The sequence below is a fragment of the Seriola aureovittata genome, chromosome 3 (genome assembly GCF_021018895.1).
Source record: "Seriola aureovittata isolate HTS-2021-v1 ecotype China chromosome 3, ASM2101889v1, whole genome shotgun sequence".
Classification (NCBI taxonomy): domain Eukaryota; kingdom Metazoa; phylum Chordata; class Actinopteri; order Carangiformes; family Carangidae; genus Seriola; species Seriola aureovittata.
Window position 1 is genome coordinate 12,641,451 of NC_079366.1, and position 25,323 is coordinate 12,666,773.

Genomic DNA, 25,323 nt, shown 5'->3' on the forward strand with positions numbered 1-25,323 from the left:
TCATTGTTAATCAAATCCCATTAAACTTTATTTCTTTGAGTATACATATTCCATTGCACATTTCACACCATGAAAGTGACTCTGATTGTAAAAATACACAGATATTGACATTTCATGTATGACAATGACACCATCTGAATACTTTACATTTATGTAAGTATAACATTATGCAAAAGCTCACATTCTCAATGTGAGGAAGGAGGCGAAGCAGCTGTCACATATACTGCAGATGAATCTACCCAAAAACAGGACAACCATATTTTACATGTACTGCCATCTATACAAAAAGTATTAGAGTCTATATACACACTGATGATCTCATATTTACAGTGTTTAAAATAAACAAAATACAACTGGTCTATGTATCAGAATAGTGCTTAAGAGTGACAGTTTAGTTTGGCACAGGTTGTGTTTATTGGTTTTAAGAAGCTATGTTTTGTTTACACGTTCTGCAGTGATGAAATGTTGCATGCCATTAATAATATGTGGAATTCACACCATGCAACATGAAATACTAACAATAATTATAATTTTAGTAATATATCAAACTAACATAAAAGTATTGCACAAGACAAAAATGTTTCTCTGTAATATGTTTACTCACACTTAACGCTGCATGAAATGTATATATTCAATACTTTGCCACTTAACCTGGATACAACTTTTTCCTTGGCACACTAAGGATTGCAGTATATTTGTAGGTCAAACATCTAAGAATATTCTGTCATTATAAGAGGGATAATTAGAAAAATATTGATCTATAATTTAGGTTAATATATCTCTATAGGAGAGGTACTTTATTCTCATTTAGCAGTGTTTTCCTTCAGTACATCTATACATTCACAATGGCTCTGTATCAAAATAGTCTTTCATACCACCTGACTCACTCAAATTCCCTGTCAGTATAACCACACAAAGTCCATCTTCTCCTGTCTTTATTTAAACTTCTAACCTTTTACAACTCAAATCTGATAAGCATAATCAAGCAGTAATGCACACACTTTCTATATTTAATTACTCTAATTACTAAGAGGACCACTGTATACACGAATCATATGTTCTCTCTGTTTTACATCTGCATTGTTTGAAACACGGATTCAAAGCAGTCCCTTGTCGTTATTAATGATGAGTCACGGGGGTAAATAAGACATTATTTTTGATTTTGTTTACAAGATTTTATAATAATACACTCAAAAGTTTATATAACCATTAGCATATTCAGATTTAGGCATTTAAATAGAATGTATGTCATATGTCTGGACTAGCAGCCTATAATACAAAGATTTCCTTTGGTGTCAACACTTAAACTGCTGAAGGATGAGAAAGAAGTGAGGTTGACGTGGAAGGTCAAACACCATCTGTTAGAAACCCAACTCTCCCAGAATGTAACCCCAGTCAAACACTTTGTTTACAAAATTGTGTGTCAATTAAAATCATCTATTAGAATGGTTGAAATTCACATTCATCATGTGTATCATAAGCTCTACACTTGAACACTGAAAATTCAAGCAGAGCTCTGGCTCCTGATTTCACAGAAACATGTCTTAAACTGTTACGATGTGCAGGAGAATCCCTACAGTGTATTACACCAACAAGCCATTTTCTGTGCAGCGTGCTGCACCTGAATAGTGACAACTGAGGATGTGAGTTAAACTTGCTTGTGCTCAGTCAAACAGCTGGTGCACATGTGCAATTTGTAGACAAAATTAGTATTAAAATTTTCATTGTAACATTTATAAATCAGAGGTCTGCACAATTTGAGCAACAATCTTATAATCAAATTGATGGAACATTCTGTCCAGAACCACTGTTTCTTCTACACCAAGGTGATGTAATTGGCTATTTTCTGCTTTCTGAACCTACTGCAGTGTTTGGTTTTGAAAACATGTGCAGACTCTGCATTCATTGCACAAACAGACGGGTGGGAAATTAAAGGAAAAACCAACATAACATGTCTTAGTAAGGTGCTGGGTCACCACAAGCTGCCAGAACTGCTTCAGTGCTTCATGACATTGATTCTACAAGTCTCTGAACTCTAGTGGAGGGATGAACACCATTCTTCCTAAAAACAGTCCCTCATTTGGTGTTTTGACGATGGTGGTAGAGAGTGCTGTCTAACAAGTCAGTCCAAAATCTCCCATAGGTGTTCAACTGGGTTGAGATCTGGTGACTGTGAAAGCCACAGCAATGACCCCTCGTGCCCTGTGGATGGGGGCATTGTCATCCTGTTTCTCCACTAATTTTTCTGGTTTTTCCTTTAATTTGTCACCCGACTGTCGTTGCCTATTCAATTCTAATCCCGTTTTTGAACTCTCCATGTCTGCAAATGTGCAGCATGTAATTCTGTCATATAGCTATCAGGATCGTGGCAGTACTACAGGCGAATAGTGGATTCGCTCATTACAGGTTGAAGCTACACGAAGTTACTCCTCTCAGATGACTTCACCCTACCATGGTCAGTTCACCAGATGGCCAGTCACCCGTCACTAAAAGCTAGAGAAAAAGCACATAAAAGTACAATCTTGTCAAACTCTTTCTTCTCTTATTGTCTAACAGCTCTCCCTGGAACAAGACAGGTCAGCTGAGAATAACGTGAACTGGCTAACCTTCAAGTTTGCCATATGTTCTACTCCCCACAGAACCAAAAGGTGTAACTAAAAAATCAGCAGTAGGGAGGGTAGAGAGAATCAGGTCATAAGGGACTTGTTGTGTTTCAAGCTGAAAAATATCAAATTATTGGAAAATTTTATGCCAAATTCCAGGCAGATCAAATTGACACCTACGGTGCTAACACAACTACTCATCCTTGGCCTCAGCAGGGTGAGGATGACATTTGTTCGTACTCTGGACACTTGAGGAGGGCAGGGTAGTTGGAGGAGTTCATCTGGAGGGAGGCCTCGGAGGAGATGGAGGAGGGACTGCGGCCTCGCCCGGCCCAGGCGTCTGGATGGAGGAACTGGCCGGAGTAGTCGGAGCAGTTGCTGAGGCGAGGCCGGTAGAAGCCCTGATGGGGCCGGTACATTTCCTCTGCTGTGTAGCGCTTCATGAACAGATACACCGACATTACACCCGCCGTCTGGAGGGGGGATGAAGGGGCAAAGGGACACAAAGTTTACTCTTGCTTGGTAACATCATTATACTTATGTTTCTGTTATGAATAGGAAAAAATGGGTTGTGATAGATTAGCCATACAATGTTAATGGTCGGCATCATTAACCAGTCTCTCTTACTGTCACACGTGTACAAGTGTAAAATAAAATTCATGTCAGAAAATACAGGTCAGTTCAAACTATAAAATTCTATTATGTTGTGTTTTAGAATGAATTATTTCATAAATTATGTAAATTATTTGATTATTAATGAGTTTGCCCTATAATCCTCAATCAATCAAAAACTCATCCCCCTACAGTGAACACAAAAATCATGGCTCAGTTAAATGTGTTCATGCAAGTGCATGTACAGTATGTCCATGCTGTATGTGTGTGGACTTTTTTCTTGTTTCTCTTTTTGTCCCTGCTCTTTAAATGAGATCATAATGAACTCCCTGTCAGTGTCACAGTCACATTATCGGGAATGACTGACAGCACCAAAGGCAACTCGCACACTTTTCTGTTCAAAAGCAGAATCGATTAACCACAAAAGACACTGAATAAAAAAAATGAATCACAGCTTATTAACCCTAAATTATCATGTATAATGGGGACTGTTTCCATAGTCCTGTTTCCTGTTTCCAATACATATCTGAAGGACAGGATTTGAAGATAGACCTCGTGTTTGATGCATTTATTTTCTGCCCTGTGGTCATAATGATGGATAACATCTCTCACATGAAGAAGAGTGGTTTTAGGACAGGAGAGAGACTGGTGTCTTCAGCTATTAATTTGAACATAAATGAGAACCAGCTGAATGCTTAAAATCTAAAATGTTATGTAATCCAGAACATAACAGATAAGAGAGAAAAAATGATGGTTTACTTAGGTATGAAAAGTTGAAAGGGTTCATTTGATACATGCTTGTGAAATGTGAGATACAATATTACATTATCCTAATTTCCCATTGTGACGTTACCTCAGTGAGCAGGAAGGAGATGGCAGCGAACGCGAATGACCAGCCGTACTTGTAACTGAAGTAGGCCTCATTAGTTTTGGTCCTGTTCAGCATTTCATCATTAATGTTGGAGATGTACAAGACCAGACCAACAACCAGAGATAGACCTGTGGGAGGCAGAGAGAGTTCTGATGACTATGGGTGGAGAAGTAGATTCTAAAAATATATTGGTATACAGGATGATTAGCATCACTCTTGTTGCCATTAATAAAACTGTGCTTCAAGTAAATACAGGTTTTATTAGAACAATAACAGTGTGTGTTTCACTGTGTTCTCTTCTTACATCTAGGTGACACAGATCGGACCTGAAGCAACTCTGTAACATGAGTTCACCTTCTCAAATGGACATATCACATTCAAGCCAAACCAAGTACCTGACAGGATGAAGAAGATTCCAGAAACGAAGGCCAGGATGGTGCGATGTGGTCGGATGTGGCCGATGTTACTGAGTACAAAACCAATGAACATGAAGAAGAGGCTGACCAGAGGGAACGGAGTGGCAGAGCGGATCATCTCTGAAATGAGAGAAGAGAACCAGGATGAAGAAAGAGAGGAACTGATCGGTTTGAGTGAGACTGAATGAGAAACTTGTTTTTTAATACTGTTTTGTTCTTTTTTTGTTTTGTTTTTTTGTACTTTCATCTGTGACAAACTTTTAATGGAAGGTTTTCCTCTTAGAGTAGCAGCATGAGGTTGTCTACTGAGGTTGGTTGTTATTCTTCATGGAGTTGGCATTTCATGGGTTTAGGTCATGGCTCCGTATATTAAGATGGTGCTGGACCTCCCTACTGTGCACAAATGGTGTACTACCTCCCAGAAGTAATGGGAGTCTGTGGTACTTGTTTCTAGACCCCTATTGTGTTCTCCATTACACAAAATGTCACCCTTCCAGCTAAGTGGACCAGATGTCTGAGGCTATAACCTTAATGGAACTGGTTATTTAATTGGTTGGGTAAAGTTTGGATTGTGTGGTAAATTTGCCAGTTACAATCTACTGTAGACAACCAGCAGTATCTAAAGCATGAAAAAAACAACAGTGAGTCTTTTTGGATTCACGTTGAGTCTGAAACATGGGAAAATTCAAGAGGAGTTTGAATTCAGAAGCAAAATGATGACGGAAGATCCAGTGGTGCATCCTTGGTAAGAATAAGTTATTACATACTGTAATTTAAGGCACAACCACTGGACTAAGATCACTATCAGCACCATTTTTTCTGCATTTTAACTTTCATCACATTTTTAGAAAGGAACCAATTAAGTCTTATAATAACTGCCTATGTAAATCCTTACTGCATCTATTTTCTTCATTTCTTATTCCTTTGTCAGATGTACTCTTCTTTACTTGGAATTCACACAATCTCTACATGTATATCTAGCTGATTATCTAATTTACCTTTGGAGGTATTTATTATGATGGCCGCACTCAAGTCTTTCACCATCTTTGAACAGAAACAAGGGTTTCAATTTTCCCCCCATCAGTGACCACCTCTCATCCAAAGGTTCCATACTTAAGTCACTTAATAACAACTGAGCAAACTCCATCCACTTAGAAAAATGAAGAGTAATGCTTAAAAGCTCTGGGAAAAGCTAGTAAATGGAACTACTGTCACAATTTGGATGAGATGCTCAGTCATCTTTGCTTTGGTGTGAGCTTCCTTAAAGTTATGGACTACAGCTTGAAGACTCAAGGGATGTGAGATGTGAAGTTGACACATCACCCTCTGTAGTGCTGACTGCTTGGCTGCACGCTTGTAGTACTCATGTGTATCCATGCATGTTACCGCTGCAAGGGGGTCTCTACAAAATGAAAATGGCACCCTTAAATATTTCAAACGATTCCAGCTCTTATCCTGAGTGGACTGGCCGTGGGGATTGGGCTAGGAATAGCATAAACCACATACACTCTGATGCAGAGATGACAGCGTAGTGCAGAGGTATGGACCCGAGTCATGTGACATGTGCTCGGGTCAGACTGAGGTCATGTATATGATGACTTTGGACTTGGCTTAACGAAATCAAATGTCAACACTATTGTCAACACTCACCCTACCATTAGCCTGGGAAGGGCTGCTGACAGACATGAGCTCCCTCAGTGACACATGGTGGTAACAGACACTTCAACCTGCCAGCAATGAGGTTCACTGGGAGGGCGTAGAGGCCCAGGCTATCTCCCCACTTCCCATTGTTCAGGCGCCCAACCAACCAGCAAGACTCACTACTGCAGTGAAAATTACTAGACCCCATGTTCACATCCTTGAGCAAGGGTCTATTTTTTACCTCTTAGTGTGCTAAAACTGGGTTTCCTCCCCCAATTTCTTCTGCAGATTCTAGGATCACTCAAAACAAATGCACTAAAACTAGCTGGCAGACTTGAGCCAATTTCTTGGAGTGAACAGAATGAACATACATTACACAAAATGTGCTATATCAAATAATATGTGTGAAAACAAAATGTGTATGGGTTAAAAGGACCTTAAGTTTTTATTTTTTCATTAGTGTTGTTATAAGTGTCCAGTTTAGCTGCTTATTCCTGCTTTACAGTAGCTTGATCCTTCACCATTGTGCCTCTAGCTGCCGCTTCTGTTCATTTCAAATTAAACACTGAGAGCCTGAACAGTTTCATCACACTGAAGCATCATGCATATAATAGTGAAGTGTTAATAGTTACTTACTGAGGACACTAACGGTGGACTCAGAGGTCATCTGGACATTAGTGGGCATCACGTACTCTATGGTAAAACACCGGCCTTTCTCATCCCCTGGAACAAAGGACAGGAAAAAAAATATATTCAAACACAGCGTCTAGTGCTCTACACAACTGATCAAACTTTGGATTGGCCCACTGTGACAAATAAAAGTAAAAAACAGAAGCATGTACAATATGCTAGCAGAGTACAGGGACGTCTTGTAGCCTTTTCATGATGATTGATAATACCTATCATGGCAAGTTGAGACTGTACATCACAAATGTCAAGTTCTCAGTAAGTAGACAGGATCTATTTCATGTGTTTATTTGTGCTGGGAATAGTAAAGTTTGTGTGATAGCTGTGGAACAGTGTGTTGAATTCCATTTAAAAACAACCCAAAAAACAAGTTTTCAAACATCATACACAGCAACCATAGCAATACCAGGGAAAAATACACAATAATAATAGTAAAATTAATAATACAAAAGAAAAATAGCTTATTTGATTAATACACAAATAATGGTAGCTGGGGGTCCAGCAGGGGGAGCACTTAGGATAGACAGACTCTTGGGAGAAGCAAGGAAGAAATCCAGGAAGAGGAAGTGTTTTTAAGTGGGGGATGTGGCCTGTGTGAGCCTCTTTGAGACCATGCGGTTAGTCCAGGTGAGGTGGCCTGTGTTGTTTGCTTGTATTGTTTGAATTGGTTTGTAGTGTGTCTTTGGCTGTTAAGGTGAGTTTGCTTGTTTTAGGTGAGTTGAATGGTGTGGTGTTGTAGAGTAGGGGGGGGGGGGGGGGGGGGGCTAAACCAAAAAGGCACCTCTCCCTGACTCTACCTCCCTCATTGTCTTGGAGAGTGGGGGAGTAGGGGGAGGTAGAGCACAGCCTAATCCGGCGGGGGAGAGTTTAGCTCAAAAAGGCATCTCTCCTGGACTCTACCTCCCTCATTCAAAAATTGCCACTTTCTCCAACTGGTTAGGGGAGTTTTTGTTTGCTGAATCTGCTAGTGTGTTTTGTCAGAGTTGATGATGGTGTTGTTTGTGGTAGCATAGGCAAGATAAAGAAAATAGTCATGGTGTGAGGAGCAGTGATGGCTGGCATTAGGGGAGTGACTCTGGGACGCCAGTGATCACTGTCTAGCCTCCTGGAGGTGTCGTGGGACCAACTAGACGAAACACTGGTGAAAGGAGGTTCCCACCTGATGACCCCAAAGACATGTTAGTTATCACTCACTCTCATTAGTCTGTATAGCTAAATTAATAGTTATCATAGGACATGTTAAGCTTAGGGAGCTATTCACTGAGTCTGGTCCATTTTCTGTAGCACAAGTTTCTTGTGTTTACCTTAAATACAGTATCTGCTGTCAGTATTAGAGTGTTAGATTTTAGCACCTTCCCTTTATCATTTTGATACATACAGTCAAAAGTCTGGCACCAAAACACACTGATAACACAAATACACACTGATGTTTTTCTCAACACTTCATTAACCTCACACACAGTTGTTGGATCAGCTGATGTGTTGAGCATATGTAATGAGCTTCCATAATGCATCTTATGTGCTGATGATGCATATCAGAGCAAATGATACTGAGCATTGTTGGGCATTTAATAGGGTTAGTTAGTCTATCCAGCATTTAAATATCTGTGCAATCTTAATGTGTACAAGAGATGAAGGTCATGAGATGCTCTGAATACATTGTACCATTGTTAAATAAAGACTGAAACAAGAGGGCAAGAAAAGAAGCATCATGGAGTGTGTGTGAGAGTTGTAACAGTTATAAAGGGTAATCACAAGGCTTTTCCCTACTAGTATTTCTCTCTCTCTCTCTCTCTCTCTCTCTCTCTCTCTCTTGCTCGCTTTTGACATGAAATCAAAGCAGCATTTAATTCCACTAAATGTTAAAAATCCTCACACCAATATGTAATGTAAGGGAAGGCCTCTATGGTTCCTGTGGGCTATTAAAATGTCACTTAAGACGTCTAGCATGGCAGTAACACTAGTGTTCTTTTAAATTATTTATCTCTACAGAATGGCAACGGTAATTCTCAGCCCATTCAAATGTGATTTCAACAGAGGGAGATAAAAATTATATAACTATTACTGAAAATTTTGATTATACTTTCAGATAGCAGACATTATGGCTCATTTTCAGTCAGTCTTGAGGGACTCCAGTAACACTTCTATTCCAAATTTGTAGTGAAAGATATTTATCGCAAGTAAATGAAAATACATTAAAAGCTACTCAGAATCATTGATACTCTTACAATTAGTTGTGCTGCAAGCTTTGCAGTCTACATTATATAAGCAATGTAAGGCCCCGTATTGAACATGTTGTACAGCAATGACACAATATCAGATTGTAAGTGCTGGCTGTGTCAGTAAAGATCCTCTCCATGAACTCATGTGCGCTAAAATGAAAGGCTAACAGCCAAACACCCGATGAACTCGAACCGACATCAATAGCAGCCAAAACACCACACAGCTTCATTCACGTTCTCTGGCGTAACCAACGTACTGTGACAGTGTGCTGTAATTGTTTCTGGGTCAAACACTACGCAACAGTTAAATGGGCAATAAGGACACTCAATTGACCCTAAAACACACACTGGACCATTAGTCCAAATATAGCAATGGCCCTAACATCTGTTACTTGATCACAACTTGATAGCCTACATAGCCACCACAACTGAACGATTAACCCTGGAACAGGACAGAGCAGGTCAGTTGTGGCACAGGGGTTAATGGAACAATCCAACAGAGAGAGGAATAATGTTGCAGGATGAGTTTTTGCAGAACAAAAACTTTTTCCAGGTTAGAGGCCATATACACGCTAAAAGGCTTGGAAAGGCTAAAAGTATTTGAGTTGAGGGTAATAAATAAACCCCAACAGCCAGCAACAATAAGAGTATATAACAATAAAACAGTGAACTGCTGCCATTACCAGAGGGAGAAATAAGATAAGAGCAAAAGTTGATACCTGGTTTACTCTGGGACAACACTTGTCTGGAGAGTTGTGTCTCTAAGAAAAGAGTGAAACTTAACAGTTAGTGTCTCTTTTCCAATCAAGACATCAGAGCATGCCTTTGGTTGGAGCTGGGACGGAACAATGTTTTGATAGGTGTAAGGAGCTTGAGCATGCACTGTGGAAATACATAAGCTTTTATAACTTTATGTAATCCTTGTTTTTCACGTTAAGTGCGACAGTGCCAAGAAACAATGCAGGTTAGAAAGAAGGAAAGATACAAAGCAGCCACAGAATTAAAGGTTTTTTGCATCAATCCAAGGTACCTCTGGGTAAGTCGTGGGGAGAGAAGTCCTTCAAAGCCATAAAATTAACTGGAATAAAAATACTTGACACTTCCATATCGAGGTAGATTTATTGCAGTATTATTTGTGTGAACAGATCAACAATCCGTGTAAAATGTGTGATCTGTAAATATAAAACACCTTCCACAATTACAAAAAATAAATTTGCAAATTCACAAAAATATCTTATCAAAATTATTTCTGTGAATTAATTCAATTAATTTACAAATAAATGAAAAGCATTTGTGAAATTCTTCCTTACATTTACAACTTTCAAACAGACATTTGTGACATTTTCTATTTGTGAAACGAAAAAGCATTAGTTGATCTAAATTCTACGCTTGTGGATTTCAATTTTACACACACGGAGTTCTGAAACAAACTTTCAGTCAGTCTGAACCAAAAGTGACTTGTATAACTCGGCCACTTTCGTGAAAACACGAAAATCACCTGCTGACGACACCATTTCTGCTTTTAAAAGTAAGAGCACGTACTCTTCTATGTGTTGCTTTTTTCCCAAATAATCGGTGACAAGGAACGTAAATGACGTTAATGTTTGTAAGATATGAAGTGACAGGACCCGGTTAAGGTCTTTGATAATATGGCTTTTAAATGAATGAATATGAATGAATATGAATGAATGAATGAATGAATGAATGAATGAATGAATAAATAAATAATAATACCCAGAGCTGGCCCAAGCCTTCATGGGGCCCTGGGCAGAATTTAATTGTTTGAATTTTTAATGCTGTCGACCAAACGGTTTATTAACATATGAGATCTGAATTAACATACAGAAATGCCCATACGCAAATCTAATCTATGTACAAGTGTTGAATCTCCATGTATTGTATGAAATATATGTACATATGAAGTAAAACCATATATGTATGTACAGTTTAGCCTATATATGTAAAAAATTACATGTGAAACCTGTTACAAATTGGAATAATATCATATAAATGTCTAGCTAATAGAAACATGCATTTTAGTATGTCTGTTTTTATTATAGGTTTTAATATGAATAGTCAAATGTTGAATAAATATATATCCATCACAAAGCCTGTCAGTATATATTCATTATATATGTAAATGTACAAGACACACATGTATGGTTAAAGGTAAATTGTTAAGAAAATCATATACAAAAATAAACAATTTTAATGAGCATGCACATATTAATATATTTATTAGTATTTCATGTATGTAATAAACTTCCTCATATATCCATGGAATGTATATGTGTCATAATAATATATCCTTTTATAGATGACAGTCTTTATAAAGGGACAAATATGTCATGTATATACGTCATAACTCACGGTATAAGGCATTAAAATGTCATAATATATAAAAAGCATGAAAACTAAATAGTAGGGCATAAAAATTTACACAGTATAGTAAGCAGTAAAAATTTCAGAGCATAGTGAGGCATAAAAACACAATAGTATAGTAATGCATTAAAAGACATAAAAGTTGTCAGGGTATAGTAAGGCATAAAAAATGTCATATAGACGTCATAGGATACTAAGTCATACATAATGTAAAAACGTCATAGTATAGTAAGGCATCAAAAAGTCATAGTATAAAAAGGGATCAAAATGTCATAGTATAGTAAGTCATAAAAATAATAAAGAATAGTAAGGCTTAGAAACGTCATAAAAACGTCATTGTATAGTAAGGCATAAAAAACTTCGTATAGACATCATAGGATAGTAAGGCATAAATAACATGAAAATGTAATAGTATATCAAGGCATCAAAACGTGATAGTATAGTAAGGCATAAAAACGTTATAGTATAGTAAGGCTTAAAAACGTCGTAAAAACGTCATTGTATAGTAAGGCATAAAAAACATCATATTATATTATGACATAAAAGATTGTCATAATATTGTAAGGCATAAAAATGTCAGAGCATAGTGAGGCATAAAAACGCAATAGTATAGTAAGGCAAAAAAATGTCATTGTATAGTAAGGCATAAAAAACGTCATATAGACGTCATAGGACAGAAAGGCATAAATAACGTAAAAACGTCATAGTATATTAAGGCATAAAAACGTCATAGTATATTAAAAAATAAAAACGTCATAGTATAGTAAGGCATCCAAATGTCATAAAAATGCCATAGTATAGTAAGGCATAAAAAAGTCATATTAAATTATGACATAAAAAAACATAATAGTATAGTAAGGCATAAAAATGTCATAGTATATTATTACATAAAAAAGCTTAGTAGTATAGTAAGGCTTAAAAATGTCATTGTATAATAAGGCCTAAAAACGTCATACTATAGTAAGGCATAAAAAAGTCATTGTATAATAGGGCCTAAACGTCATAGTATAGCAAGGCATAAAAAGTCATAGTAAAGTAAGGCATTAAAAACGTCATATAGACGACATAGCATAGAAAGGCATAAATAGCGTAAAAACATCATAGTATATTAAGGCATCAAAACATCATAGTATAGTAAGACATAAAAAACGTCATAAAAACGTCAAAGTATATTAAGGCATAAAAACGTCATAGTATATTAAAAAATAAAAAAGTCATAGTAAAGTAAGGCATTGAAAACGTCATATAGACGACATAGCATAGAAAGGCATAAATAGCGTAAAAACATCATAGTATATTAAGGCATCAAAACATCGTAGTATAGTAAGACATAAAAAACGTCATAAAAACGTCATAGTATAGTAAGGCATAAAAACATCAGAAAGACATTATGTATAGTAAGGCATAAAAATGTCATACAAATTTCATAGTATAGTCAGGCAAAAAAATGTCATATAGACGTCATAGGACAGAAAGGCATAAATAACGTAAAAACGTCATAGTATATTAAGGCATAAAAACGTCATAGTATATTAAAAAATAAAAACGTCATAGTATAGTAAGGCATCCAAACGTCATAAAAACGCCATAGTATAGTAAGGCTTAAAAATGTCATTGTATAATAAGGCCTAAAAACATCATAGTATAGTAAGGCATAAAAAAGTCATTGTATAATAAGGCCTAAAAACATCATAGTATAGTAAGGCATAAAAAAGTCATAGTAAAGTAAGGCATTAAAAACGTCATATAGACGACATAGCATAGAAAGGCATAAATAGCGTAAAAACATCATAGTATATTAAGGCATCAAAGATCATAGTATAGTAAGACATAAAAAACGTCATAAAAACGTCAAAGTATATTAAGGCATAAAAACGTCATAGTATATTAAAAAATAAAAACGTCATAGTATAGTAAGGCATCCAAACGTCATAAAAACGCCATAGTATAGTAAGGCATAAAAAAGTCATATTAAATTATGACATAAAAAAACGTAATAGTATAGTAAGGCATAAAAATGTCATAGTATAGTAAGGCATGAAAACGTCATAGTATATTATTACATAAAAAAACTTAGTAGTATAGTAAGGCTTAGAAATGTCACTGTATAATAAGGCCTAAAAACGTCATAGTATAGTAAGGCATAAAAAAGGTCATATAAACGACATAGCATAGAAAGGCATAAATAGCGTAAAAACATCATAGTATATTAAGGCATCAAAACATCATAGTATAGTAAGACATATAAAATGTCATAAAAACGTCATAGTATAGCAAGGCATAAAAAACGTCATAGTATAGTAAGGCATAAAAACATCAGAAAGACATTATGTATAGTAAGGCATCAAAACATCATAGCATAAAAATGTCATACAAATTTCATAGTATAGTTAGGCATCAAATCGTCATAGTATAGTAAGGCATAAAAAACGTCATAGTATAGCAAGGCATAAAAACGTCACGGTAAAGTAAGGCATAAAAATATCATAAAAACGCCATAGTATACTAAGGCATAAAAATATCAAAAAAAGGTCATATTATATTACGACATAAAAAAACTTAATAATACAGTAAGACTTAAAAACGTCATTGTATAACAAGGCCTAAAAACGTCACAGTATAGTAAGGCATAGAAAAAGTCATAAAAACGTCATAGTATAGTAAGGCATAAAAAATGTCATAGTATAGTAAGGTATTAAAACGTCAGAAAGGCATAAATAGCGTAAAAACATCATCCCAGGTCCCCAGGCCTTAGTGTTTTATGTCTGTCTTGTCATTTCCTGTTTTATTTTGGTAGTTTCCCTTTTGTGTCTTTACTTCCTCTCGTGTGATTACCTGCCTTCTCCCTAATGTGTTTTACCTGTGTCTAGTTATTCCCAACAGTATTTATGCCCTGTGTGTCCCTTTGCACTTTGCCAGTTTGTTTTCTTCCCCAGTGAGTGACTGACCAGCGTTTTCCTGACTGTCATTCGACAAGAGACCGTTTCTGATACCCGTTTCCTGAGATCTGCCTGTTCCCTGTCGGTACCGTTGCCTGATTCTGCCTGTCTGTGTTTCGACCCTGCCTGCCTGACGACGTCTCTCAGTTTTTCCCCTATTGGATTCCTTGTCTGTTTCCATTGGGCTTGCCAGTTTTTCTGGAACGCTGTTGTCAGGATTCATTGATTTTGATCAATAAACTGCCTGATTGTTAACTGCCTCTCTGGTCGTGCTTTTGGGATCAACCTTTGTGTCTTGAGCCTGACAATAGTAAGGCATAAAAGTGTCATAAAAATTTCATAGTATAGTTAGGCATCAAAACGTCATAGTATATTAAGGCATAAAAAACGTCATAGTATAGCAAGGCATAAAAAACATCATATTATAGTAAGGCATAAAAACATCATAAAAACGTTATAGTATCGTAAGGCATAAAAATGTCATACTATAGTTAGGCATCAAAACGTCATAGTATAGTAAGGCATAAAAAACGTCATAGTATAGCAAGGCATGAAAAAGTCATTATAGTAAGGCATAAAAACATCATAAAAATGTCATAGTATAGTAAGGCATAAAAATGTCATAAAAATGTCATATGATAGTAAGAGATAAAAAGGTCATAGTAAAGTAAGGCATAAAAATATCATAAAAACGCCATAGTATACTAAGGCAAAAAATATAAGAAAAACGTCATATTATATTGCGACATAAAAAAACTTAATAGTACAGTAAGACTTAAAAACATCATTGTATAACAAGGCCTAAAAACGTCACAGTATAGTAAGGCATAAAAAATGTCATAAAAACGTCATGGTATAGTAAGGTATATAAAACGTCATAGTATAGTAAGGCATAAAAACATCATAAAAGCATTATGTATAGTAAGGCATCAAAACGTCATAGTATAGTAAGGCATAAAAATGTCATAGTATAGTAAGGTATCAAAACGTCATACTATAGTAAGGCATAAAAATGTCATAGAAATGTCATACGATAAATAAGCATTAAAACGTCATAGTAAAGTAAGGCATAAAAATATCATAAAAAGGTCATAGTATACAAAGGCATAAATAACGTAAAAACGTCATAGTATAGTAAGGCATAAAAACATCATAAAAACAGTATGTATAGTAAGGCATCAAAACATCATAGTATAGTAAGGCATAAAAATGTTATAATAATGTCATAGTATAGTTAGGCATGAAAACATCATATTATAGTAAGGCATAAAAACATCATAAAAACGTCATACTATAGTAAGAGATAAAAACGTCATAGTAAAGTAAGGCATAAAAATATCATAAAAATGTCATATGATAGTAAGAGATAAAAACGTCATAGTAAAGTAACGCATAAAAATATCATAAAAACGCCATAGTATACTAAGGCATTAAAAAATAAAAAAAAAAAGTCATATTATATTGCGACATAAAAAAAAACCTAATAGTACAGTAAGACTTAAAAACGTCATTGTATAACAGGGCCTAAAAACGTCACAGTATAGTAAGGCATAAAAAATGTCACAAAAACGTCATAGTATAGTAAGGCATAAAAAACGTCATAGAATAGCAAGGCATGAAAACATCATATTATAGTAAGGCATAAAAACATCATAAAAACATTATGTATAGTAAGGCATGAAAACGTCATAGTATAGTAAGGCATGAAAACGTCATTATAGTAAGGCATAAAAACATCATAAAAACGTCATAGTATAGTAGGGCATAAAAATGTCATAAATATGTCATATGATAGTAAGAGATAAAAACGTCATAGTAAAGTAAGGCATAAAAATATCATAAAAACGCCATAGTATACTAAGGCATAAAAATATTTAAAAAAAACGTCATATTATATTGCGACATAAAAAAACGTAATAGTATAGTAAGACTTAAAAACGTCATTGTATAACAAGGCCTAAAAACGTCACAGTATAGTAAGGCATAAAAATGTCATAGTATAGTAAGGCATAAAAATGTTATAAAAATGTCATAGTATAGTAAGGCATCAAAACGTCATAGTATAGCAAGGTATCAAAACGTCATACTATAGTGAGGCATAAAAATGTCATAAAAATGTCATATGATAGTAAGGCATAAAAGTGTAATAAAAATTTCATACGATAAATAGGCATAAAAACGTCATAGTAAAGTGAGGCATAAAAATATCATAAAAAGGTCATAGTATAGAAAGGCATAAATAACGTAAAAACATCATAGTATAGTAAGGCATTAAAACATCATAGTATAGTAAGGCATAAAAATGTTATAATAATGTCATAGTATAGTTAGGCATGAAAACATCATATTATAGTAAGGTATAAAAACATCATAAAAACGTCATACTATAGTAAGAGATAAAAACGTCATAGTAAAGTAAGGCATAAAAATATCATAAAAATGTCATATGATAGTAAGAGATAAAAACGTCATAGTAAAGTAACGCATAAAAATATCATAAAAACGCCATAGTATACTAAGGCATTAAAAAATAAAAAAAAAAAGTCATATTATATTGCGACATAAAAAAAACCTAATAGTACAGTAAGACTTAAAAACGTCATTGTATAACAGGGCCTAAAAACGTCACAGTATAGTAAGGCATAAAAATGTCACAAAAACGTCATAGTATAGTAAGGCATAAAAATGTGATGGTATAGTAAGATATAAAAAATTTCATATTTTTTTACGACATAAAAAAATATAATAGTATAGTAAGGCATCAAAACGTCATAAAAACGTCATAGTATAGTAAGGCATAAAAATGTCATAGTATAGTAAGGTATATAAAACGTCATAGTATAGTTAGGCATAAAAACATCATAAAAATAATATGTATAGTAAGGCATAAAAATGTCATAAAAATGTCATAGTATAGTAAGGCATCAAAACGTCATAGTATAGCAAGGTATCAAAACGTCATACTATAGTGAGGCATAAAAATGTCATAAAAATCTCATATGATAGTAAGGCATAAAAATGTAATAAAAATTTCATACGATAAATAGGCATAAAAACGTCATAGTAAAGTAAGGCATAAAAATGTCATAAAAATATCATATGATAGTAAGAGATAAAAACTTCATAGTAAAGTAAGGCATTGCGACATAAAAAAAACCTAATAGTACAGTAAGACTTAAAAACGTCATTGTATAACAAGGCCTAAAAACACACAGTATAGTAAGGCATAAAAAATGTCATAAAAACGTCATGGTATAGTAAGGTATATAAAACGTCATAGTATAGTAAGGCATAAAAACATCATAAAAGCATTATGTATAGTAAGGCATCAAAACGTCATAGTATAGTAAGGCATAAAAATGTCATAGTATAGTAAGGCATCAAAACGTCATAGTATAGTAAGGTATCAAAACGTCATACTATAGTAAGGCATAAAAATGTCATAGAAATGTCATACGATAAATAAGCATTAAAACGTCATAGTAAAGTAAGGCATAAAAATATCATAAAAAGGTCATAGTATACAAAGGCATAAATAACGTAAAAACGTCATAGTATAGTAAGGCATAAAAACATCATAAAAACAGTATGTATAGTAAGGCATCAAAACATCATAGTATAGTAAGGCATAAAAATGTTATAATAATGTCATAGTATAGTTAGGCATCTAAACGTCATAGTATAGTAAGGCATAAAAAACGTCATAGAAAAGCAAGGCATGAAAACATCATATTATAGTAAGGCATAAAAACATCATAAAAACATTATGTATAGTAAGGCATGAAAACGTCATAGTATAGTAAGGCATGAAAACGTCATTATAGTAAGGCATAAAAACATCATAAAAACGTCATAGTATAGTAGGGCATAAAAATGTCATAAATATGTCATATGATAGTAAGAGATAAAAACGTCATAGTAAAGTAAGGCATAAAAATATCATAAAAACGCCATAGTATACTAAGGCATAAAAATATTTTAAAAAAACGTCATATTATATTGCGACATAAAAAAACGTAATAGTATAGTAAGACTTAAAAACGTCATTGTATAACAAGGCCTAAAAACGTCACAGTATAGTAAGGCATAAAAAATGTCATAGTATAGTAAGGCATAAAAATGTTATAAAAATGTCATAGTATAGTAAGGCATCAAAACGTCATAGTATAGCAAGGTATCAAAACGTCATACTATAGTGAGGCATAAAAATGTCATAAAAATCTCATATGATAGTAAGGCATAAAAGTGTAATAAAAATTTCATACGATAAATAGGCATAAAAACGTCATAGTAAAGTGAGGCATAAAAATATCATAAAAAGGTCATAGTATAGAAAGGCATAAATAACGTAAAAACATCATAGTATAGTAAGGCATTAAAACATCATAGTATAGTAAGGCATAAAAATGTTATAATAATGTCATAGTATAGTTAGGCATGAAAACATCATATTATAGTAAGGTATAAAAACATCATAAAAACGTCATACTATAGTAAGAGATAAAAACGTCATAGTAAAGTAAGGCATAAAAATATCATAAAAAATGTCATATGATAGTAAGAGATAAAAACGTCATAGTAAAGTAACGCATAAAAATATCATAAAAACGCCATAGTATACTAAGGCATTAAAAAATAAAAAAAAAAAGTCATATTATATTGCGACATAAAAAAAACCTAATAGTACAGTAAGACTTAAAAACGTCATTGTATAACAGGGCCTAAAAACGTCACAGTATAGTAAGGCATAAAAAATGTCACAAAAACGTCATAGTATAGTAAGGCATAAAAAATGTGATGGTATAGTAAGATATAAAAAATTTCATATTTTTTTACGACATAAAAAAATATAAGAGTATAGTAAGGCATCAAAACGTCATAAAAACGTCATAGTATAGTAAGGCATAAAAAATGTCATAGTATAGTAAGGTATATAAAACGTCATAGTATAGTTAGGCATAAAAACATCATAAAAATAATATGTATAGTAAGGCATAAAAATGTCATAAAAAATGTCATAGTATAGTAAGGCATCAAAACGTCATAGTATAGTAAGGTATCAAAACGTCATACTATAGTGAGGCATAAAAATGTCATAAAAATCTCATATGATAGTAAGGCATAAAAATGTAATAAAAATTTCATACGATAAATAGGCATAAAAACGTCATAGTAAAGTAAGGCATAAAAATGTCATAAAAATATCATATGATAGTAAGAGATAAAAACTTCATAGTAAAGTAAGGCATTGCGACATAAAAAAAACCTAATAGTACAGTAAGACTTAAAAACGTCATTGTATAACAAGGCCTAAAAACACACAGTATAGTAAGGCATAAAAAATGTCATAAAAACGTCATGGTATAGTAAGGTATATAAAACGTCATAGTATAGTAAGGCATAAAAACATCATAAAAGCATTATGTATAGTAAGGCATCAAAACGTCATAGTATAGTAAGGCATAAAAATGTCATAGTATAGTAAGGCATCAAAACGTCATAGTATAGTAAGGTATCAAAACGTCATACTATAGTAAGGCATAAAAATGTCATAGAAATGTCATACGATAAATAAGCATTAAAACGTCATAGTAAAGTAAGGCATAAAAATATCATAAAAAGGTCATAGTATACAAAGGCATAAATAACGTAAAAACGTCATAGTATAGTAAGGCATAAAAACATCATAAAAACAGTATGTATAGTAAGGCATCAAAACATCATAGTATGGTAAGGCATAAAAATGTTATAATAATGTCATAGTATAGTTAGGCATCTAAACGTCATAGTATAGTAAGGCATAAAAAACGTCATAGAATAGCAAGGCATGAAAACATCATATTATAGTAAGGCATAAAAACATCATAAAAACATTATGTATAGTAAGGCATGAAAACGTCATAGTATAGTAAGGCATGAAAACGTCATTATAGTAAGGCATAAAAACATCATAAAAACGTCATAGTATAGTAGGGCATAAAAATGTCATAAATATGTCATATGATAGTAAGAGATAAAAACGTCATAGTAAAGTAAGGCATAAAAATATCATAAAAACGCCATAGTATACTAAGGCATAAAAATATTTAAAAAAAACGTCATATTATATTGCGACATAAAAAAACGTAATAGTATAGTAAGACTTAAAAACGTCATTGTATAACAAGGCCTAAAAACGTCACAGTATAGTAAGGCATAAAAAATGTCATAGTATAGTAAGGCATAAAAATGTTATAAAAATGTCATAGTATAGTAAGGCATCAAAACGTCATAGTATAGCAAGGTATCAAAACGTCATACTATAGTGAGGCATAAAAATGTCATAAAAATCTCATATGATAGTAAGGCATAAAAGTGTAATAAAAATTTCATACGATAAATAGGCATAAAAACGTCATAGTAAAGTTAGGCATAAAAATATCATAGTATAGTAAGGCATAAAAATGTTATAATAATGTCATAGTATAGTTAGGCATGAAAACATCATATTATAGTAAGGCATAAAAACATCATAAAAACGTCATACTATAGTAAGAGATAAAAACGTCATAGTAAAGTAAGGCATAAAAATATCATAAAAATGTCATATGATAGTAAGAGATAAAAACGTCATAGTAAAGTAACGCATAAAAATATCATAAAAACGCCATAGTATACTAAGGCATTAAAAAATAAAAAAAAAAAGTCATATTATATTGCGACATAAAAAAAACCTAATAGTACAGTAAGACTTAAAAACGTCATTGTATAACAGGGCCTAAAAACGTCACAGTATAGTAAGGCATAAAAAATGTCACAAAAACGTCATAGTATAGTAAGGCATAAAAAATGTGATGGTATAGTAAGATATAAAAAATTTCATATTTTTTTACGACATAAAAAAATATAATAGTATAGTAAGGCATCAAAACGTCATAAAAACGTCATAGTATAGTAAGGCATAAAAAATGTCATAGTATAGTAAGGTATATAAAACGTCATAGTATAGTTAGGCATAAAAACATCATAAAAATAATATGTATAGTAAGGCATAAAAATGTCATAAAAATGTCATAGTATAGTAAGGCATCAAAACGTCATAGTATAGCAAGGTATCAAAACGTCATACTATAGTGAGGCATAAAAATGTCATAAAAATCTCATATGATAGTAAGGCATAAAAATGTAATAAAAATTTCATACGATAAATAGGCATAAAAACGTCATAGTAAAGTAAGGCATAAAAATGTCATAAAAATATCATATGATAGTAAGAGATAAAAACTTCATAGTAAAGTAAGGCATTGCGACATAAAAAAAACCTAATAGTACAGTAAGACTTAAAAACGTCATTGTATAACAAGGCCTAAAAACACACAGTATAGTAAGGCATAAAAAATGTCATAAAAACGTCATAGTATAGTAAGGTATATAAAACGTCATAGTAAAGTAAGGCATAAAAACATAATAAAAACATTATGTATAGTAAGGCATCAAAACGTCATAGTATAGTAAGGCATAAAAATGTCATAAAAATGTCATAGTATAGTAAGGCATCGAAGCGTCATAGTATAGCAAGGTATCAAAACGTCATACTATAGTAAGGCATAAAAATGTCATAAAAATGTCATATGATAAATAGGCATAAAAACGTCGTAGTAAAGTAAGGCATAAAAATATCATAAAAACGCCATAGTATATTAAGGCATAAAAATATCAAAAAAACGTCATATTATATTACGACATAAAATAACTTAATACTACAGTAAGACTTAAAAACGTCATTGTATAACAAGTCCTAAAAACGTCACAGTATAGTAAGGCATACAAAATGTCATAAAAACGTCATAGAATAGTAAAGCATAACAAATGTCACAGTATAGTAAGGTATATAAAACGTTATAGTATAGTAAGGCATAAAAACATCATAAAAACATCATGTATAGTAAGGCATCAAAACGTCATAGTATAGCAAGGCATAAAAATTTCTTACAAATGTCATAGTATAGTAAGGCATCAAAACGTCATAATATGGTAAGGTATCAAAACGTCATACTATAGTAAGGCATAAAAATGTCATAAAAATGTCATACGATAAATAGGCATAAAAATGTCATAGTAAAGTCAGGCATAAAAATATCATAAAAAGGTCATAGTATACAAAGGCATAAATAACGTAAAAACGTCATATTATAGTAAGGCATAAAAAACGTCATAATATAGTAAGGCATAAAAATGTCATAAAAATGTCATATGATAGTAAGAGATAAAAACGTCATAGTATAGTAAGGCATAAAAACGTCATAGTAAAGTAAGGCATAAAAATGTCATAAAAATGTCATAGTATAGTAAGGCATCAAAACTTCATAGTATAGTAAGGTATCAAAACGTCATTCTATAGTAAGGCATAAAAATGTCATAAAAATGTCATAGTATAGTAAGGCATCAAAATTTCATAGTATAGTAAGGTATCAAAATGTCATACTATAGTAAGGCATAAAAATGTAATAAAAATGTCATACGATAGTAAGGCATAAAAATGTAATAAAAATGTCATGCGATAAATAGGCATAAGAACTTCATAGTAAAGTAAGGCATAAAAATATCAAAAAAAGGTCATAGTATACAAAGGCATAATTAACGTAAAAACGTCATAGTATAGTAAGGCATAAAAACATCATAAAAACATTATGTATAGTAAGGCGTGAAAACGTCATAGTATAGTAAGGCATGAAAACGTCATAGTAAAGTAAGGCATAAAAATGTCATAAAAATGTCATAGTATAGTAAGGCATCAAAATTTCATAGTATAGTAAGGTATCAAAATGTCATACTATAGTAAGGCATAAAAATGTCATAAAAATGTCATAAGAAAGTAAGGCATAAAAACGTCATAGTAAAGTAAGGCATAAAAACGTCAAATAATGTTATGATATAAAAAATTGTCATAGTATAGTAAGATATAAAAAATTTTATTACGACATAAAAAATATAATAGTATAGTAAGGCATAAAAACGTCATATTAAAGTAAAGCATAGAAAACGTCATATAGACGTCATAGCATAGAAAGGCATAAATAGCGTAAAAACATCATAGTATATGAAGGCATACGTCATAGTATACAAAGGCATAAATAACATAAAAATGTCATACGAAAGTAAGGCATAAAAACGTCAAATTATGTTATGACATAAAAAATTGTCATTGTATAGTAAGATATAAAAAAATTCATATTTTTTTACGACATAAAAACATATAATAGTATAGTAAGGCATAAAAACATCATAGTAAAGTAAGGCATAAAAAATGTCAAATTATGTTATGACATAAAAAATTGTCATTGTATAGTAAGGCATCAAAACGTCATAGTATAGTAAGGCATAAAAATGTCATAGTAAAGTAAGGCATAAAAATGTCATAAAAACGCCATAGTATACTAAGGCATAAAAATATCAAAAAAATGTCATATTATATTATGACATAAAAAAACGTAATAGTACAGTAAAAACTTCATTGTATAACAAGGCCTAAAAACGTCACAGTATAGTAAGGCATAAAAAATGTCATAAAAACGTCATAGTATAGTGAGGCATAAAAAATGTCATAGTATAGTATGGTATATAAAACGTCATAGTATAGTAAGGCATAAAAACATCATAAAAACATTATGTATAGTAAGGCATCAAAACGTCACAGTATAGTGAGGCATAAAAACGCAATATTGTAGTAATGCATAAAAAAGTCATAAAAAATGTCATAGTATAGTAAGGCATAAAAATATTCAAAAAACGTCATATTATTTTTCAACATAAAAAAATGTAATAGTATGAAGTAAGGCATAAAAATGTCATAGCATAGTAAGGCATACAAATATCATAAAAACATCAAAGTATAGTAAGGCATAAAAAATGTCATATTATATTATGACATAAAAAATGTCATAGTATAGTAAGGCATAAAAACATCATAAAAATGTCATAGTATAGTAAGGCATAAAAACATCATAAAAATGTCATAGTATAGTAAGGCATAAAAAACGTCATATTATATTAGGACATAAAAAATTGTCATAGTATAGTAAGGTATAAAAACGTCATATTATATTACGACATAGCATATATAGCATATTAAGGCATAATATGTCAGAGCATAGTGAGACATAAAAACGCAATAGTAAAGTAAGGCATAAAAAAGTCATAAAAACGTCACTGTATAGTAAGGCATAAAAAACATCATATAGACGTCATAGGATAGAAAGGCATAAATAACGTAAAAACGTCATAGTATAGTAAGGCATACGAACATCATAAAAACGTCATCGTATAGTAAGGCATAAAAAAGTCATAGTATAGCAAGGCATAAAAACGTCATAAAAACGTCATTGTATAGTAAGGCATAAAAAACGTCATATAGACGTCATAGGATAGACGGGCATAAGTAACGTAAAAACCTCATAGTATATTAAGGCATCAAAATGTCATAGTATAGTAAGGCATAAAAATGTCATAGTATATTACCACATACAAATGTCATAGTAATATAAGGCATTAAAAACGTAATAGTATAGTAAGGCATAAAAAATGTCATATAGACGTCATAGGATACTAAGGCATACATAATGTAAAAACGTCATAGTATATTAAGGCATCAAAACGTCATAGTATAGTAAGGTATCAAAACGTCATAGTATAGTAAGGCATAATTGCCATAGTATACTAAGGCATAAAAATATCAAAAAAATGTCATATTATATTATGACATAAAAAAACGTAATAGTACAGTAAAAACTTCATTGTATAACAAGGCCTAAAAACGTCACAGTATAGTAAGGCATAAAAAATGTCATAAAAACGTCATAGTATAGTGAGGCATAAAAAATGTCATAGTATAGTATGGTATATAAAACGTCATAGTATAGTAAGGCATAAAAACATCATAAAAACATTATGTATAGTAAGGCATCAAAACGT

The 25,323-nt window shown here is 32.6% G+C and overlaps 1 protein-coding gene across 1 annotated transcript in view; it reads right to left on the reverse strand.

Annotated features, from left to right (window-relative positions):
* Positions 1-25,323, reverse strand: part of LOC130167040 (voltage-dependent calcium channel gamma-5 subunit) — a 39,187-nt gene continuing 13,864 nt past the window's right edge. Inside the window, exons 3-6 of the mRNA XM_056372990.1 lie at positions 6,780-6,866; positions 4,482-4,622; positions 4,069-4,214; positions 1-3,076 (exon numbers count right to left, since the gene is read on the reverse strand). Of these exons, the coding sequence (XP_056228965.1) occupies positions 2,813-3,076; positions 4,069-4,214; positions 4,482-4,622; positions 6,780-6,866 (638 nt within the window). The 3' untranslated portion in view covers positions 1-2,812. The remainder of the gene's footprint in view (positions 3,077-4,068; positions 4,215-4,481; positions 4,623-6,779; positions 6,867-25,323) is intronic.